This window comes from Monosiga brevicollis, genomic scaffold (assembly GCF_000002865.3).
Source record: "Monosiga brevicollis MX1 MONBRscaffold_5 genomic scaffold, whole genome shotgun sequence".
Classification (NCBI taxonomy): Eukaryota; class Choanoflagellata; order Craspedida; family Salpingoecidae; genus Monosiga; species Monosiga brevicollis.
In genome coordinates, this window is record NW_001865042.1 from 1,346,016 (window position 1) to 1,362,726 (window position 16,711).

Genomic DNA, 16,711 nt, shown 5'->3' on the forward strand with positions numbered 1-16,711 from the left:
GACATAACGCGTGCCGGGCTCGAGTAGGCGCGCAGCCGCGGCGGCAACAAGGGGCGTACCTCAAAAAATAGCAGCAAGAGCTCCACCCCGAAGCGCCGACAAGACGACAAGCCCAAGAAGGTAGGTCAACAAACGCTCAACCAGCAGGCACACGGGGTGTGCTCTTTGCTCCAACTGCTTGCCAGGCCGCCGCGCAACTGGATGTTCCTGTCTGATGCACGGTGCTAATATGTTAGGCCCAACGCTTGGATTACACGTCTGGGCCTCGCCCCAGCACGGGGGCAATCTCCGAGGCCGAGCGTCGCAAATACGTACGTTCTCTTCCACCTCTGAAGCGTGTCATGGTGTGCCACCTACCTCACGGCGGGCTCGGGCCTCAAGTTTGCTGGGCATTTGGCCAGTTTGCGCGGCCCGACCGCTCAGTCGCACCAGCTTGGGCCCCTCATCGTGCGTTGCTTCGCGGGGATTTCTTATACAGCAAGATCAAGCGGCGCAGATGGCTCAGGGTATGTCGGCGGTGCAGTTTGAGGGTGCCGACCTCTTGCTTGGCGATGGCGAGGAGGATGAGGCAGCTGCGGCAGCCGGAGGGCGTGGCATGTTCTCCTTCTTCAGCTCGCTGACGGGTAGCACCAAGCTCACTCGAGAGGCGTTGGCACCGGTGATGGCCAAGATGCGCCTTCACCTCATTGAGAAGAATGTGGCACAAAATATCGCGGAAAAGGTCGGTTCCCACTTCAATCCAAACCGCTCAACCCAGATCTCGGCTGGGCATTATTTTTGATCATGTGCCTTGCTTTCCGCTCTCCGGCAAAACACATGTAGCTGTGCGAGAGCGTGGAGGAGCAGCTGGTGGGCACCGAGAAATCAAGCTTTAGCAGTATTGCCACTGTGGTTCGACAGGCCATCTCTGATGCCCTCACGCGCATTCTCACGCCCAAACGACAAGTCAACATTCTCCGCGACGTGCGTGAGGCACAACGTCAGCAACGCCCCTATGTCATCACGTTTTGTGGTGTAAACGGTACGAGCTCCCCAAACTTTCACCGCACATCTTCACGCCGTGGTCATTTTATGGCCATGTATGACTCGGTTTCTTCCTGACTTGCCTCACCCAAACACATGACGTGGTGTTTGTCTTGACAATCTGGCATAGGCGTGGGCAAGTCCACCAACCTGTCAAAGATTGCTTTTTGGCTGCTCAGCAACAACATGCGCGTGCTTATTGCCGCATGCGATACGTTCCGCTCGGGTGCCGTGGAGCAGCTCAAGACCCACTGCACCAAGCTGCGTAACATGTTGCAGCAAGACGATCAGCAAGCCCCCATTGTCAGCATCTTCGATCAAGGTTATGGCAAAGACGATGCGGGCGTGGCGGCGCTGGCCATCAGCTTGGCCAAAACCGAGGGCTACGATGTCGTGCTGGTCGACACAGCTGGTCGCATGCAAGATAACGAGCCGCTCATGCGCTCACTGACCAAGGTATGATGTGGTACCCGCTCTGCCACAGTCGTCAGCACACGTTGCGTCTCACAACCTCAGTGTTGTGACCACAACGCCCATATTCATGCGCACCTTCTCCCCTCTCTCTCCTATCCAGCTGATCAAACATAACAAGCCAGACCTGGTTCTTTTTGTGGGTGAAGCGCTTGTGGGCAACGAAGCCGTCGATCAACTGACAAAGTTTAATAAGGTAAAGCACTGGGCGAAGCCGCATTGACCGGAAGAACGCAGCGCCCGCGCCTGGATGTCACATTTGTTCAAACTCATCCATACGCGTCCTCTAAACCAGGCATTGCAAGACTTTTCCGAATCGTCTCAGCCCCGCACACTTGATGGCATCGTGCTCAGTAAATTCGACACGGTTGACGACAAGGTGCGTTGGCCGCTTCGCACAGCAGTGGGCTGAGAGCGTTGTGACTGGTTCTTGAGGCCGAGCATCTTGACCTATCAGCCTGCTCACACCTTGATGCTTTCAATGCCTTTGACGCCTGGTAGGTGGGTTCGGCCATCTCCATGACCTACATTACCGGCCAGCCCATCGTGTTTGTGGGCACCGGGCAAGATTACTATGACCTCAAGACGCTTAATGTTGAGTCGGTTGTCCAAGCGTTGCTCAAGTAGTCCCACCCGCTTCCATTTCTTCTTCTTTTTTTTTTCAGATCAAGATGGCCCTTACTTTTGGCCAGCCTTTTCAAAGATGCTCGCCGCACGCGCTAGGCATCAGAGGGTTACTTCCAAATGCATTTTCTGACTCCACCTTGGTTCTCTCACTTGTCAATCCAATTTGTCGTGGGGACAGAAAGGGAGCACAGACGGGGCCAGGTAAGACCCAGGAAAGAAAGTTAACAAAGAGGAGAATAAGACACAGCCAGCTCGCACACCCGCTGAAAGCACGCGCACATGAGCCCCATCCAGCAGGATCGGCCCGTCGTGCGCCCCTGCAAGTGAAGCGAAAGAGGAAAGGCAGGGCAACACGGCAACAACACCTGCCACAGAAAGAGAAAGAAAGAAAAGTCCTAGACATTGGTCAAGCGCCGACCACTCTGTGGGTCACACGTAGCTATGTGCGCACGAATGCAAATGGCGGCAGCTAGATTGACGGGGGGCTGGGGCTCAAGGCGCGGGAGCCAAAGAAAAGGTAAAAGGTGTGACACAGCTTGGGCCATGTGCCCATGTCAACACCGCATACGCCTGGCCGTTGTCCGTCTCTGTTGAGCAACCAGCTTGTTCATTTACTTGCGCTTGGAGTGCTGCATCAGCCACTTGAGGGTGATTTCTGTCAGAGCGAGTGGCGTCGACCAAGACAAGAATGAGTGGGCAGTGTAGACCCGCAACGGGTGAGGAGCCAACAGCAGAAGAGCGGGTGCACGCTTGTACCAATGTTGATCTTATTCTTGCACGAGATGGCGTAGCAGCAGACTTCACGGTCTCCAATCTTTTTCAGTTCGCTGTAAGCGAGTGAATGGCGCGGATGGGGTTTACGGAAAAGAGCAGAGGAAAAAAAAAAAAAAAAAGGTGAGGCAAGGCAAGGTCCAAGCCGTGGGGGGTGAGAGTGTCTGCAGACGTACAGGGCTTCGACGAGCTGTTCAGCGGCAAAGGCCTTGGGAAGGTCGCATTTGTTGCCAAGGACCAAGATGGGTGTGCCAGCCAGCTGGGGCTTCTCCAGGAGGGTATGCAGTTCAATTTTGGCACCCTCCATCTTGCTCTCGTCGGCGGCATCCACCATGTACACGATGGCTTGCACGCCACGGCAATAACGCTCCCACATGCTACGGAAGCGAGGCTGGCCTCCAATATCCCAAAGCTAACAGCGCACGGTGTTCTCCGTCAGAGACAGGACCAGGGCCGGCGGATGGTGTGCGCTCCAGAAGAAGAAGAAAAAACGCCTCCAGAAATGACGGCACTGAGTCATGCGATTGTCTTGGCGGGACAAACCTTGATTGTGACGTTGCCCTTTGTGACTTTACGCATGTTGAACCCGACAGTCGGAATCATGTCCTCTGTAAAGTTGCCCGACTGTACAAGTAGCCCTCCAAGGTCCATGAACAGGTGCGCCCGCGCGGCGCCAGCGACAGAACGAGATAAGACGCACCGCAATGACATTGACAAAGGTGGTCTTGCCCGAGTTTTGAAGACCGACCAGCGTCAACTCCATCTCCTCCTTCCAGAACAGGCTCTTCAGCCACTCTGAATAGAATGGAGTTGGGCGAAATGAGCATTCCTCTGGCTGGACTGACAGGCGGGGAGGCAAGGCTGGGCTGGAACGCACCAATAAACTTGTCCATCCATCCGAACATGGTGGCGGTGGGAAAATGGACAACGTAAAACGCAAAGACGCAAGGTTACTCAGCTGACAAGAAGAGTAGCAGCGAAAAGAGCACGCAACCGTGAGAGTGGCGATGCCATGGGGGTCTGGGCTGAGCAAGCAGTGCCATTTGCAAAAGCAGTCGGCGACGAGATGGCGTGGGGCGTGCCACGTCGCTGGTCCCACGCCGGAGATCGCAGACTCCTTGACCATGTTACTGGCCCAGCTATCCAAGCAGCTGCTCAAACTTATCAGATCCATTCATACATACCCAGTGGCACAGCCGTGTGCTGCTCCGAATCGAGCCGCGCAAAAGGGCCTCCAACGACCACCGCTGCCGTTTCAAATCGATCGCTGAGAGAGCGAGAGAGAGATTTTTCTTTCAACCGCAAGCAAATACACACAACTCTGCGCAATTCTGTATCAAAGAAGACATAAAAGCAACGAACAACCTTATTCATGTTTCCACAAGAGCAGGCAGACTTGATGCTGACAATGGCCTAAAAGGAGTTTATAACGATAATTTTAAAGAAGATGCAGTTTGCTTAATAGTTACAGGCTTAGTTGTAGTTGTTAATCAAACAGTTATCGTTGTTGATGTTTTGGGCCAGCCATTTTCCCTGATCTCCAGGTTTGTGTGTGTGTGTGTGTGTGTGTGTGTGTGTGTCGGATCGGATCGTGGTGGGGGAAGTTGGAGCTCAGTGGACTGACATGTGAGCGTAGCTGGGATCGTGAGATGGCGTTGAAGGCGGGGAAGGATGTTGTTGAGACCTCGTTGCTCATTGGCTGGTCTGGTGTATTGGTAGGAGACGGCAGAGTCGAAACAGATCTGAGTTTGCCGCACATGGTGCCATGGAGCGGACGCTGCTCAGCTTGCTTTTGGTAGTGGCCATCGTGTCACCCGCCCACGCTTTCCGGTACGGTAGCTGCTTTGGAATGCACCTTCTGTTTCCCAGAAAAAGACGCTATCCGATCAGGGGCCATCGGCCTCCTTGTGCCAATGACACTGACACTCCACTTGAACGTGTGATTACCCAATAGAAATCACTATCGGCAACATGGCCGACACGCCTTTACCAGCTCCGCAATCGATGTATGTCTGTGCCGCTCACCAAGAGACAAAGAGGCGAGGTCGATCTGGTTCAACTGCGTTGGCCTCTTCACTCACTGCCTCAATCTGAAAGGATATGATTCCCAAGCCCCTTTCGACGACCAACAGCATCCGCGGCTCGCCCATGCCTGGGGAGTATGTGGTCACCGACTATGGTGGTGCGTAAAGGTGGCGCTTGCTCGAGTTGCGCACCGTGTTCAGCCATGTTTGGCTGGGCAATGGCTCGTGAACAGCAAGAAAGAATGCGCGCGCGCTTTGATTGAGCTGTCTCACGCCCGGTGTATTTGCTTTGCCAGCGGTGGGCGACAACTCGACGGACAACACGGCCGCCTTTGCCAAGGCGTTGGCCGCAGCCAACGACACTGCGGGCGGCATTGTGTTTGTGCCACCAGGCTCGTATCGCTTTACTGGCCAGCTTGTCATTCCTACGGCCGTCACCCTGCAGGGATCCTTTACCACTGTGCCCAGTCACGACGCCAAAGCTGGTCAGATCCATCGGTTGAGCACTCTCTTCCGATCTCGCAAGCAGTCATGCTAAACTGATCTGATCATCTTATGTTCAAACTTAGGTCACTATCCAGTTGATGGGACGGTACTGATTCCGCTGGCGGATCGCAACAATGAAGCGGGCAAGCCCTTCATCACGGTTGGCCGTGACAGTACTCTGGCCGGTGTGGTGATTTGGCACGTGGAGCAGGGCCGCTTTGAGCCGCCGGTGCCTTACCCCTTTGCCGTAGCACTGGTCGACGAGAATGCCGCTGTCAAGGACGTTGAAATTCTGAATTCCTGGAATGGCATCTCGGCAGTGGCTGCTCACCGTCATTACATTGCACGCATTCAGGTATCGGCCCCTTAATGCGCAGTTCGAGCGTGTCGTGATGATGAATGTTATTCAAATACATGGGCTATTTGGGTCGCTCTACATCAAATGCACCACTTGCTCATCTCGTGGGCGCATGCCAGGGGCAACCCATCAACATTGGTGTATACATTGACGAGACTTATGATATTGGCCGCATCGAGGTACGGTGATGCTGGCCCATGCTTCGCACCCGACGCTTTGCCAACGTGTGACGGTTCTTCGCGCCGGCGTGCCACGGGCGATAGGATGTGCACTTCAATCCCTGGTGGAGCAGCGACGTCAACTTTATGTACTGGCAGACCACGTTTGGTCGATCCTTTGTGATGGGGCGCAGCGACTGGGAATATGTTTTCAATACGTTTAGCTTTGCCTGTGGGTCACGAAAAAATCGCCATGGCTTGGTTCAGGGACTCTTTGGCTATACTCAAGCTGACCCGCGGTCATCGCCGCTCTGCCTGTGTGAACTTGCGTGCTGCACTGTCAGACGCCATTGGCTACCACTTTGTGGAGACTTCAACGGGAAGCATGAATGGCAACTTTCTGGGCATTGGTACCGACTATGCGTGCAATGCCTCGGTCCAGGTGGACGCGAGCCAGTTGGCGGGTCTGCTCATTACCAACGGCGAGTTTACGGCCTTCCACAACAGTCAATTTGCTCCCAATTCGACTGCTGGTACGTTGGCGCAAGCGCTGGAGCAGCACCCACAGAGACTGGACCTGATTGCCTTTGATGCATGCGGTGCGTGTTTGGTGTGCAGATAACACGCAAGTGGTGGTGGGCAAGGACAACACGGGCCCCGTCAACTTTGTCGATTGCTCCTTCTGGGTACGTGGGATGACCACCAATGGCCACCCAACATCCCTGCCATTGCCGTTGGTGTTGGACTCATACCCAGGTGGCTTAGGGTCCGGCCAACCACATTGCTCGCCTGGCAGGTAACGGCGTCACCACCTTCAACTCGTGCGAATTCAACGGTTGGGATTGTACGTTTCAACTGTCGCCTCTGCGAGCGGCCGTCGGTGCCATCAACCATTCCCACCCATGCTGCTTGCCCCCCCTCACCCCGGTCTATTCGGTGGAGCAGATCTCAACACCAACCAGTCGGCCATCTATGCTTCTGGTGGCACGCTCATCGTGCAAGTGAGTTTTGGACTTTCCCTAACAAACCGCTGCCCACCGCTTGCTATGGGCTATGGGCTGGCCTCGTCTCATCCATGCTCGCAATAGGGTACCAACTTCAACGAGAACAAGCCTCAAGTGGAGTTGGAGGCAACCGTTGACAAGGTCATCTTCCTGGGTAATGTCGGCGTCGGTTCGGAAAACATCATCAACCATGGCGTCAAGCAAGTCCAGAGCGGTTTCAACGCCTTTGATTGAGCTGCCCCTGACGGCTTCGGTTTTGTTTTTGCCGTATTGCAAGCGAGCCAAATCAACATCCACTCACTCCTTTCGTTTACTATCATTCTCATGATAAATTTGCTCGTCATGACAAGATTGCTCCAAACTTGAAAAGGCGTTGTTAAGGCACTCAACACTTCAAATTTTTTTTTTCTTGTTCTCTCTCTCTCTCTCTCTCTGTTTTTTTTTTTTTTTTCCCGATTTGAGCGAGAAAACGGCAGCCGGTGGTGTCGACGAGTGTTTCCTACATCATCATCATCCAGACCAAGTCGGCTGTAACCAGAGAGCGTAGATATCAACAAGCTTGTGGGGCGTCAAGAGGCACGGCAGCACGACCCCGAGCGTGTGCGAGAAATGAAGAATGTCATGGTCGCCAGCTGCTGCTGACGCCGGTGACAACCTCGATCGCTCCTTGCCCATCCATTACGACGAAGCATTTGCCGTCGAGGGCCCTGAAGAAGACATTCCTACGGAAGCTTCAGCTAATAGCCCCAGCCCCATTCCTGAACCTCGTACGTTAAACGTGAAGGCGTTGATCTTTTTATCGTGCGATCGTTTTAAGATCTGGCTGCACCGAACTTGCGTGCCTCTCACCTTGAAACCTCTTCTTGGCCCCTTGTTCACAGCCGCGTCCACGACTCAGCGCAGCGGTCTGCAGTTTGCGCCGGGTGATACGCCCCCGCAATCTCCAGAAATGAGTGATCCCATGTATGGCAACGAGGCCGAGGAGCCCAGCTTCACCGAAACTGGCAGCCTCAGCGGCTCCAGCGACGATGAAGGCGATGGCCTTGCTGGCCTGCGTGTCGAGGGCGCTTATGACCCCAAGGACTATGAGGGCCTCCAGGTCAAGCCCGAGGTGAAAGAGCTTTTCCAGTTTGTCACAAAGTGCGTCGCGAATGCATGCCCCTCTCAGTTTGGCTGCTGCCCGATGAACACTGTTAGTGTTGGTTGGAGGTGATCAATCTGCAACTTATGACGGCAAACATTGTACGCCGACCTTCTCCCCTGTGCTTGGTAGCTATACACCCGAGACGACAGAGCTGGACACAAAGCTCCGCCCTTTCATTCCAGATTACATCCCCGCAGTCGGCGATATTGATGCGTTCATCAAGGTTCGAGTCTATTCAACTTTCAAACCCGTGTCGTTGATGTTGGCAGCCCATTTCCTTCCTTCCCCTTGCTATTTTTTTAATTCCTCATCACACACTTGTCTGCTCTCTGTCGCATAGATCCCACGCCCGGATGGACAACCTACGGTCCTGGGCTTGGAGGTCGTTGACGAGCCCTGTGCTGCCCAGTCCAATTCAACAGTGCTTGATCTTCACCTCCGCACCATCGCCAAGACCACGGCTGCCAAGGCCGTAAAGCGCAACACAGTGGCCGATGCCGAGAACAACAACAAAGCCATCGAAGACTGGATTGAGAGCATTGCCCAGGTGCATCGCGACAAGCAACCCCAAACAGTCCACTACACGAGCCGCATGCCCGATATCGAATCGCTGATGCAAGAATGGCCCGAAGGCGTCGAGCGCGTTCTCGACAACGTTCAGCTCCCTTCTGCTGACCTCAACGTGGACATCAAGGAATACGCTGATATCGTCTGCAGTGCGTTCTCGTGCCCGGTCCTCCCCAGGCTTGATGTTCGCTGTTGTCTTTTGACCATGAAGCTGGGTACTGTGCAAATACACCGCTCGTGACTTGCTCATTTTGCGGTTTTCTGGCATCGGTTTGGGCCCCATCATCTCTGTTTGCTTGAGCAGCAATGTTCGATATCCCGACGCAAAAGTCTAGGATCCAGGCACTTCACTTATTGTTCACCCTCTTTGCCGAATTTCGCAACTCGCAACACTTTGCCAACCCCGAAGACGAGGAAGCGGCGACGGCGAGCAACGACGTGGGCGAGGACCGACTCGAGCTTTGAACACGGTAATAATTTGACTTGGTGCAAGCGCCCTTGTGTGCGCGTTTTCGGTCGCGACGTGTCAACTATGTACCGTTCCTTTTGTTCTATCAGCTGAGCAGGCAGATGTTTGTGTTCAGGATTGTCAATTACATGCCAAATATTAGCTGTCGCATTTTGGCTGCGTGGGGATGTTCTTTTTGGTCCATCAGCCGGGTAGTGTGCGTGGCATCATGATACGACTGCAGCGCAACCCCTCAAAAGGCGCAGATAGCATGATATTATTATGAGTATTAGACACTGAGTTCCGCCAAGCCCTTTTGTGCAATGACTTGTCGAAGCAGATCAATGGCTTCCGTGTGACCTATGTGCCGCCAAACTGTGAGTGCAGGTGGGGCCAGGTGGGGCAAGGCGTTCAGGACCGTCGTTGGCTGACCAATGATCGCGGCAAGATCATGCGCGGTTCGGCCGCGGTTGTTGCGCACAAAAGGGGCGGCACCGGCATCGAGCAGGATTTTGAGGCAGGGGTTGTTGACTACCAATGTCGCGTTGGGGCATCAAGGGAGTAGGAAGCGATGGCTGGTGAGAATAGGGATGGCCAGAACAAGCGTTCCACAGCCCCATCGGATGGTACGCACCACGCATCACGGCAAACATCAGAGGGGTGTACTATGCACCAACCGGGTTAATGGGAGAACCATGTTCGTGAGTGGCGGTGTGTGAGCCAAGTCACAAGTGGGGCCGCGAGTGCATGGACCAACCTCATTGCTTGGCAGGGAGGCATTGACATCAGCACCGGCTTCGAGGAGCAGTCGGCAGCAGAGTCCATGCCCATAGTAACAGGTGATGGCGAGTGCCGTCAGGCCATCCTGACAACCAGCACAACACCCGAGCACCCGGACCCTTCATCAGCGGTCAACACAAATACTGGCATCATTGTCAATGGGCCTGAGTGACACCCACGTACCGCATAGACATGGTTCGGGTCGATGGTGCCAAACCGCAAGATGAGGCGTAGCTTGTCCGAATCACCTACGTACCTCACACCAGACATGAACCAGCTGAGAATGCGCTGCTGCTCCTCACGGATGACGTTTCTATGGAAAGTACGGGCATGTGGAGCCCTGCGGTCTTTGCGCAAGCTGTACCGGATTCGACTGCCGCACGCAAACGTCGTAGCTGAGGAGACGACGAGGGTGATGTCGTTGATGTTGATCGCAGTGCCATGGTGATGCGGTTGACGATCAGATCTCTCAGTGAATAGCCGCGCAGATGGCATGAAAATGGATGTCGACCTCAGGCGGAGATCTGAGACATAGACAAGCTCCATCAGTGCTTTGGTCTTGGTTCATTGTGTTGCACCAGCCTGGTGCGGCATCAGAGAGCGAGCAACTCAACACTCGGAGCTACTCCTGTTGGGGCGATCCCTATTGTCTTGTCTGTCTCCTCCTACCCAACGTCGATGCTTTTCACCTGTGCTAACCCTGACCGTTCCCCGCCCTCGCGCGCACTGTCACGCGGCTTGTGGAACATGATGCGTTTGCATTGCTGACTCATGTTCTCGCGCGTTCGCGTCTTTCTATTGCATCACACTCTTATACAAGCAATAAACAGAAAACTGAAAAATATTAAATTTTTCACATCATGTGTAAGAACGAAATGACGTTCGTTTTCCGGCCGCAATATTCATTCCCAAAGCTGCTGGTGCCTTGTTCGAGCAGCTAAGGCCTAACCCCAGGCTAATTCAAGCCCAAACCACGATCCAGTGTGTGAAGGGGCGGGCAGAGGGCCGGGGGGTAAGGGGGGTGGGGGAAGGGTAGTCGTCTTCGGTTGCTCATTCGGGGCCCTTCCAATCGCAACAGTTGCACAACCTTTCGCTTTTCTCTTTTGAGGTGAGCTCTGACATCTAGTACCTATGGCGACACTTGGTACCTATGGCGATGCTTGGTTTTTCCGTCTGGAACTAAAATTAGTTTGCACCTGCTTGACGTGGCATAGCGCTTGCTTGTCCTTGCTTGCGCTTGTCTTTTCCAATTTTCGCCACCGATCACGCTCGGCGCCGGAGGCGGCGCAACACTCCCTCGGTGCGACGAAGCGACAAGCTTGCGCGATCTCGTGGCCCACGACCACGGTCCCGCCGTGCCCGCTGACAGCCTGCGAACCATCGTGATGAAGATTCGCCGTTCCGGCAGTGATGGTAAGTTGTTGTGTGGCTTGGCGTCCGTCATCTTGTGGTCGCCGGCCTCACTGCCGCCCTTGCCATTACAGATGCTGGTGTGGATGTGATGTGTCTTGAGAGGGCCGGCACAGCCTTGGCAGGCGTTGAAGGATTGCGCGAGAGGCTCAAGGCCGAGGAAATGCGTCACGCAGAGACAAAGAAAGAGTTGAAGCTGCTGAAGCAGGAAATCAGCCAACAGAAGGACCGGATTTGCAAGCTCGAGGACACCGTCGAGCGCCTCCAGGGCACCATTGACGGGCTCAAGCAGGAGATGGCCGACATGAAGAAGACTCACAGTGAGGAGATGGCCGACATGAAGAAGACTCACAGCGAGGAGATGGCCGACATGAAGAAGACTTACAGCGAGGACATGGCCGACATGAAGAAGGCTCACAGCGAGGACATGGCCGACATGAAGAAGGCTCACAGCGAGGACATGGCCGACATGAAGAAGGCTCACAGCGAGGAGATGGCCGACATGAAGAAGACTTACAGCGAGGACATGGCCGACATGAAGAAGGCTCACAGCGAGGAGATGGCCGACATGAAGAAGGCTCACAGCGAGGACATGGCCGACATGAAGAAGACTCATAGCGAGGAGATGGACGAGATGAAGAGAGACCTCTACCTGAAGCTTGACGAGCAGCAGAGAGCACGAGAACAGGACAAGAGGATTCATCAGAGCGCTCGCGAGAAAGATCGCGCCCGGTTTGTGGCCGGTCAAGTCGCGCATGTCTTCATCAACCGTTTGGGTTGCAAGTTCTTGGGAGATGCTGCTTGGAAGAAGCAACGTCGCCATGTATCCAACCTGGATGAACTGTTGGAGATGATGGCCGAGAATGCGGCGCCACTCGAACAACTTTTGAAGGATAACTTTGGCGACTTGGATACGGAAGAGATCTGCGACGTCATTTACGAGGTCAAGGCGATGCGGAACCCTTGCGCCCATCCCGTGTGCCTTGATCCCGAGCACACTGACAATCAGTGCGAGTGTAACCCCGACCCGCAGACTTTGAAGGCTGCTGTCCTCAAAGCTGTTCAGAGTCGACAGAAGCGTATCATGTCTCTGATGGTTGATGTCAATGACAAGCTGGCGCGAGAGCGCCACGACGTGCGCCAGCTTGAAGTTTTATAATGATTTGGGTGGTTTGTGAAGGGCGGGGTGTCTTCGGTTGGTACTTTTGCCCCCCTAACTTGGATTGTTCGTAGAGCCGCTCAACAGCCGCAACGACCCTCCAGCCACAGAATGCCAGCACAAGACCCCGGTACACAAGATCTCTCACTTCTCTTTTTTTCTTTTCTGTCAACAGCGCCCACATACACAGCACACGAAAGTAGCGGCGATGCTGGCGAACAAGCTGCTGCTAGCCCCGTCTGCCGACTCCGTGAGTAACTGTTAACCCTGATCTGAGATGGAAATTGTTCCGATAAAATTGATAAGACATCTTGAATATGTATCAATGGATGTAAGCATTATTGTCAGCATTTCTGTGCCAATCGCGATCAGCCGTTCAGACAAACAGCGCCGGGCTCGGATTGCTTTTCCACGCGGGTGGGCGTGTTGGCCGTGCTGTTAAAGTTTTTTTTTGGGGGTATGGCGTGAGGGGAGGTGGACATGAGTAGGTGTTGTTGTGGTTGATGTCGGGAGCAGCGGCTGGTAGGCATCATGGCCACGGGGGCCGGTTTCGAGATAGCTCAGGCCAGCCTCCCTGAGCGGCTGAGCTGGAGTGTGCAAAGTGCAGCTCCCGAGCTGGTGATCCTGACCACGAGCAGCCCATACTCAGGCAATGCTACCTATGCCCAGCGTATTCGGTGCGGACTGAACCTGTGCTGGATTGGTCTGATGGAGCGCACAAGCATGACCATGTTCCATGTACTGACCTGCCTCTTGCATGTCATGTCATGCTCGCGCGCAAACCAGGACGTACTGCGAGAGCTTGTCTGTCCGCACGGCCATTTGGCATCATGACGACTTTTCCGATGAGAATGCATTAGTCAGCGCCCTGCGAGGCACACCCTGCCGTGGTCTCATTGGCATTCATGCCTACCGCAGCGGTCGACTTTTTTTGGAACGTGGTGCGCGCACGAGCTGGCGTTGCTGTCGCTGCGTGGGCAAGATGTTGTTTGAATGCCGATACCCACGCTCAAACTGGTGGTGCCCTGACCTCGAGTAGACTTTGCATTCCCCTTCGTGATTGTGCTGGGTGGAACAGATGCCAATCTCTTTGATCAGCCTGCGGAGCGGGACATCATCCAGCGGGTCCTTGCCTCGGCTCGGTATGTCGTGTGGCCGGCAGCACCCCAGCCTTGCTCTCAACACACGTGTTGGCGCAAACATCAACGTGCACATCCGTGGGATCATTATCTGGTAGGGCTGTGGTGGCCATGAGCGCCCCCCTCAAGGCGCGCATGCTTGAGCGCTATCCAACAACCTTGCCGCCCGCCATCACAGTCATTCCGCCTGGTACGTTCGCGAAGGCAAAACGATGACCCTTGCACGACCTGGTTACCACGGCCAATCGCAATTTCATCGCATGTTTGCCGGCCCAGCGGCTTCCATCTCCGACGAGGAGCTGGCAGGTTCACGCGCCACCCTTTTGACACGGGGCAGGTACCTCCTTCGTCAAATCTGTCATTGTGGTCCGTCCCACCCCGCCCCCCTTTTCGCCGGCATGGGCGGCAGTCATTTGCCCTCGTGCAGCTCATGGATGTCAACTGTGAACTTGTCGCTCTGGCTGCACTTTTCGGCGTCATGGACCGGGGTGGTGCGTGCCCATGTGCCTGCTTGCGTTTCGTGGATTCGCCCCGATTGGTCCACACCAACGTGGCTTTTTAGACGTGGCAGAGTCGGATCCTTTGGTCTTTCTCTTGCCAGCCGGGTTGCGTGCAGTCAAAGACGTGTTGCATTTGGGTGAGCTTGCGTCTTGGTTTTGCAAGAGCGGCTAGCTCACGCAGGCACGCCAGCTCATACGAATCTGCTTTCCCGGCCGCGAATTGCGTTCCGTCCTCAGCCCCGGCATTTGCGAGGGTACATGCGGTCCAGCCCTTGGCGCGTTTGGTAATTATCGGGCCAACCCTGGACCGCACGTATCGCGAGGAGGTTGAGGCCAAGCTTCCAACAGGGGCCCTGCTTGCGTCACCTGTGGCTCCGGTACGCTCTCCCTTTGCTGTGGCCAAGCATTAGACCCTGCGCAGAGTCTGGGATAGGTGAGCCGAGGGGTGCCTCATTGCGAGGAACTTGGTGTGTCAACCCTCATAGGCTGATTTGCATGCGATGATGGTGGCGAGTTGTGGCGTCCTCAACTCAAGTCTCAGCGAGGGCGTTTGTGGTACTCTGCTCGAAGCCATGCGCCTTGGATGCGTCTGCCTCGCACGCCGCAACGGTAGCAACGAGTACCTTGTTGAACATCAGGTTCGGAGATGGAGGGGGGGAAGAGAAGATGGCTTTGAGTGGGGTTCAGCGCGGGGTGGGTGAGGCGGAGCCACCGCTAATTGTGTAAGTGGCGCGCCCGATTCAGGTGACCGGACTGGTGTATGAGGCACCCAGTGAGGCTGAGAGTTGGATGCAGTATTTGCTTGGCAGCGATGGTGAGTGTTCTGCCCTCGCGAGCACCTCGTGGCCCTGTTTCCTTTCCTTTGGTGCCAACTGATGACGCAAAGTACATTTTTCTTGCTCATGCGGCAGGGGTCGAGACATTCGGCACGGCCGCCGCGTCCTTTGCTGAAAGGTAGGATTCGGATTTTTTATGTGTCGTCATGAAGTGGTCATGGGCAAGGAATAGCGCTGGCTTGATCATTGGGGTCAAGCAACATGTCAGGGGGCAAGAGTTGCTTGGTCGATTATGGTGGGAAATGAGTGCGTGTCCTCATGAATCGGCTGCTGGCGCGCCAATCAACAGGCATTATAGTCGAGCAGCGGAGGCAGAAGGATATCAGCGGATAGTGAAGCAGTTGTTGGCGCCGTTAGCTTAAAGGCTGCGAATGTTATATTTGAGAAAGAACAGGGGCGGGGCAGACGACTCGAGTCGTTTCCATCGCCGCGGCTCGGCAGGAATCATGGCCTTTCAGAACGGCCACTGAGTAATTACAAAAAGTTTGGGTCACGGCGCAACTTTGTTTTGGAGACTGGGCAAAAGGCTTGCACAAAAGAGCAAAAGGCGGGTGTTTTCAGGGCAAAGACTCGGACTTGATAGGGCGCTGTCCGGTAACGGTACTGTTGACCGGCTCGGATTTGAGTAGCTCGTCCTAATGTAGCACGACCGTGACACGTGGGCTGAGGGACCAAAGCGATGCATGGGGGCAGCAAAGGGGATGTTCATCGGGGCGGAAAATTGATGCGCGTACTGTGATGGAGGCAAGTCGAGCCACGTCTACGGAGTTTGGGGCGTCGCTCCAGAGGGCGCGGACGATTTGCCTTGGGGTCGGGTTGGGGGCCAGATGCAATTGTGTCGGCTCTTGAGCCTGTTGACAAGCGGCCTGTGGGTGGAAAAGGCAGGTCAACAAGGGGCGGGCACGTAAAGTGGGGGCCGCGGGGGTAGCAGTGTTCAGGCAAACAAGCTCCCCCACCTTGAGGCGGGTGTAGTCGGCTTGGAGCTGGTCGAGTTGTTGGCGCGAGCGCTCGATGCGGGGCTTCATGGCCTTTCGTGCGTCATTCACCTCTGCCAGGGTACCTTCACTATCCACATACAAGGTCATGGCCGCCTCACAGCACGTTTTAGCAAAGTCTTCCAAGGCACGATCGAGCCCTAAGGCATCGTCCGCCTTGACCACCTCCTTCACGATCGAGACGGCCGACTTTGGCTGCGACTGCCGTTTTGTGGTTTTCCCCATGATGCACGGCAGGCAAAATGTCAGAATGTCAGAATGTCAGACGTATCATTCATTCATTCATTCATTGATCCCTCCGAGTCTGACATGATGCTACCAGATGTTGTGTGAAATTCTGTATCGTTTGGATGAGAATTTTGGAGGAGAAACTACAAGGCTGCTGTTGCAAATGGCGGAGTAGCGGCACTCTCGAAAGACGACGACGACGCCTGGAAGCAAGAGGCCATGGCGGCGCTGGTCGTGGGGGCGAGGGTGGAGCGCACACGATGACGCTGGGTGGCTCATGATGATTTGGCGTGTATCGGTATTTGGTGAAGTAGCAGTGGCGTAGCGGTGGGGTGTTATTCAAAGCAAGGCCGGGCGAGAGAGAGAGAGAGAGAGAGAGAGAGAGACGGAGAGTCGTTTCAGGATTGATTCGGAGCTCACCCGTAAGAGGAAGCCAACAGCTATGGGCTGGGAAGCAAGCGCCGTACGTCGGCTAAACGTTTGGCGTCAGGCGCAGCGAGAACTGGTTCATGTGGTTTTTATTCTTATGGCTGTTGGAAGTTCCATCCAGGCAAACACCGCACCTTGAGCCGCGTCGCTTTAC

General features: G+C 54.9%; 8 protein-coding genes across 8 annotated transcripts; 5 read left to right on the forward strand and 3 right to left on the reverse strand.

The window, feature by feature from the left end:
* Positions 1 to 592: 592 nt before the first annotated feature.
* MONBRDRAFT_20343 (uncharacterized protein) lies at positions 593 to 2,255 on the forward strand. Its single transcript, XM_001744146.1, has 6 exons — positions 593 to 721; positions 823 to 1,021; positions 1,154 to 1,479; positions 1,598 to 1,690; positions 1,790 to 1,873; positions 1,996 to 2,255. The coding sequence occupies exons 1-6, from the start codon at positions 596 to 598 to the stop codon at positions 2,119 to 2,121; spliced, it is 954 nt and encodes a 317-aa protein (XP_001744198.1). The 5' UTR covers positions 593 to 595; the 3' UTR covers positions 2,122 to 2,255.
* Positions 2,256 to 2,264: 9 nt separating this feature from the next.
* MONBRDRAFT_20347 (uncharacterized protein) lies at positions 2,265 to 4,187 on the reverse strand. Its single transcript, XM_001744342.1, has 7 exons — positions 4,077 to 4,187; positions 3,770 to 3,850; positions 3,593 to 3,687; positions 3,436 to 3,516; positions 3,069 to 3,304; positions 2,878 to 2,948; positions 2,265 to 2,776 (listed from the first exon to the last, which is right to left on the reverse strand). The coding sequence occupies exons 2-7, from the start codon at positions 3,795 to 3,797 to the stop codon at positions 2,733 to 2,735; spliced, it is 555 nt and encodes a 184-aa protein (XP_001744394.1). The 5' UTR covers positions 3,798 to 3,850; positions 4,077 to 4,187; the 3' UTR covers positions 2,265 to 2,732.
* Positions 4,188 to 4,657: 470 nt separating this feature from the next.
* Positions 4,658 to 7,156, forward strand: MONBRDRAFT_24025 (uncharacterized protein; the record flags this gene model as incomplete). Its single annotated transcript, XM_001744147.1, is given in 13 exon segments — positions 4,658 to 4,722; positions 4,847 to 4,898; positions 4,990 to 5,074; positions 5,213 to 5,401; positions 5,486 to 5,757; positions 5,880 to 5,939; positions 6,024 to 6,150; positions 6,263 to 6,424; positions 6,467 to 6,517; positions 6,537 to 6,604; positions 6,684 to 6,762; positions 6,864 to 6,919; positions 7,007 to 7,156. 13 exon segments carry the CDS (start codon positions 4,658 to 4,660, stop codon positions 7,154 to 7,156), a joined length of 1,416 nt encoding a protein of 471 aa, XP_001744199.1.
* A 727-nt stretch (positions 7,157 to 7,883) lies between these two features.
* Positions 7,884 to 9,098, forward strand: MONBRDRAFT_36433 (uncharacterized protein; the record flags this gene model as incomplete). The annotated part of the gene is made up of 4 exons (XM_001744148.1): positions 7,884 to 8,062; positions 8,196 to 8,289; positions 8,407 to 8,782; positions 8,938 to 9,098. The coding sequence occupies 4 exons, from the start codon at positions 7,884 to 7,886 to the stop codon at positions 9,096 to 9,098; spliced, it is 810 nt and encodes a 269-aa protein (XP_001744200.1).
* A 272-nt stretch (positions 9,099 to 9,370) lies between these two features.
* On the reverse strand, positions 9,371 to 10,634 carry MONBRDRAFT_24027 (uncharacterized protein; the record flags this gene model as incomplete). Its single annotated transcript, XM_001744343.1, has 5 exons — positions 9,371 to 9,612; positions 9,716 to 9,746; positions 9,839 to 9,876; positions 10,125 to 10,174; positions 10,567 to 10,634. 5 exons carry the CDS (start codon positions 10,632 to 10,634, stop codon positions 9,371 to 9,373), a joined length of 429 nt encoding a protein of 142 aa, XP_001744395.1.
* Positions 10,635 to 11,246: 612 nt separating this feature from the next.
* On the forward strand, positions 11,247 to 12,430 carry MONBRDRAFT_24028 (uncharacterized protein; the record flags this gene model as incomplete). Its single annotated transcript, XM_001744149.1, has 2 exons — positions 11,247 to 11,274; positions 11,346 to 12,430. 2 exons carry the CDS (start codon positions 11,247 to 11,249, stop codon positions 12,428 to 12,430), a joined length of 1,113 nt encoding a protein of 370 aa, XP_001744201.1.
* A 531-nt stretch (positions 12,431 to 12,961) lies between these two features.
* MONBRDRAFT_24029 (uncharacterized protein) lies at positions 12,962 to 15,238 on the forward strand (the record flags this gene model as incomplete). Its single annotated transcript, XM_001744150.1, has 8 exons — positions 12,962 to 13,107; positions 13,217 to 13,371; positions 13,470 to 13,572; positions 13,668 to 13,759; positions 14,307 to 14,446; positions 14,555 to 14,707; positions 14,814 to 14,883; positions 15,195 to 15,238. The coding sequence occupies 8 exons, from the start codon at positions 12,962 to 12,964 to the stop codon at positions 15,236 to 15,238; spliced, it is 903 nt and encodes a 300-aa protein (XP_001744202.1).
* Positions 15,239 to 15,462: 224 nt separating this feature from the next.
* Positions 15,463 to 16,125, reverse strand: MONBRDRAFT_24030 (uncharacterized protein; the record flags this gene model as incomplete). Its single annotated transcript, XM_001744344.1, has 3 exons — positions 15,463 to 15,540; positions 15,640 to 15,771; positions 15,862 to 16,125. 3 exons carry the CDS (start codon positions 16,123 to 16,125, stop codon positions 15,463 to 15,465), a joined length of 474 nt encoding a protein of 157 aa, XP_001744396.1.
* Between the last annotated feature and the right edge of the window lie 586 nt (positions 16,126 to 16,711).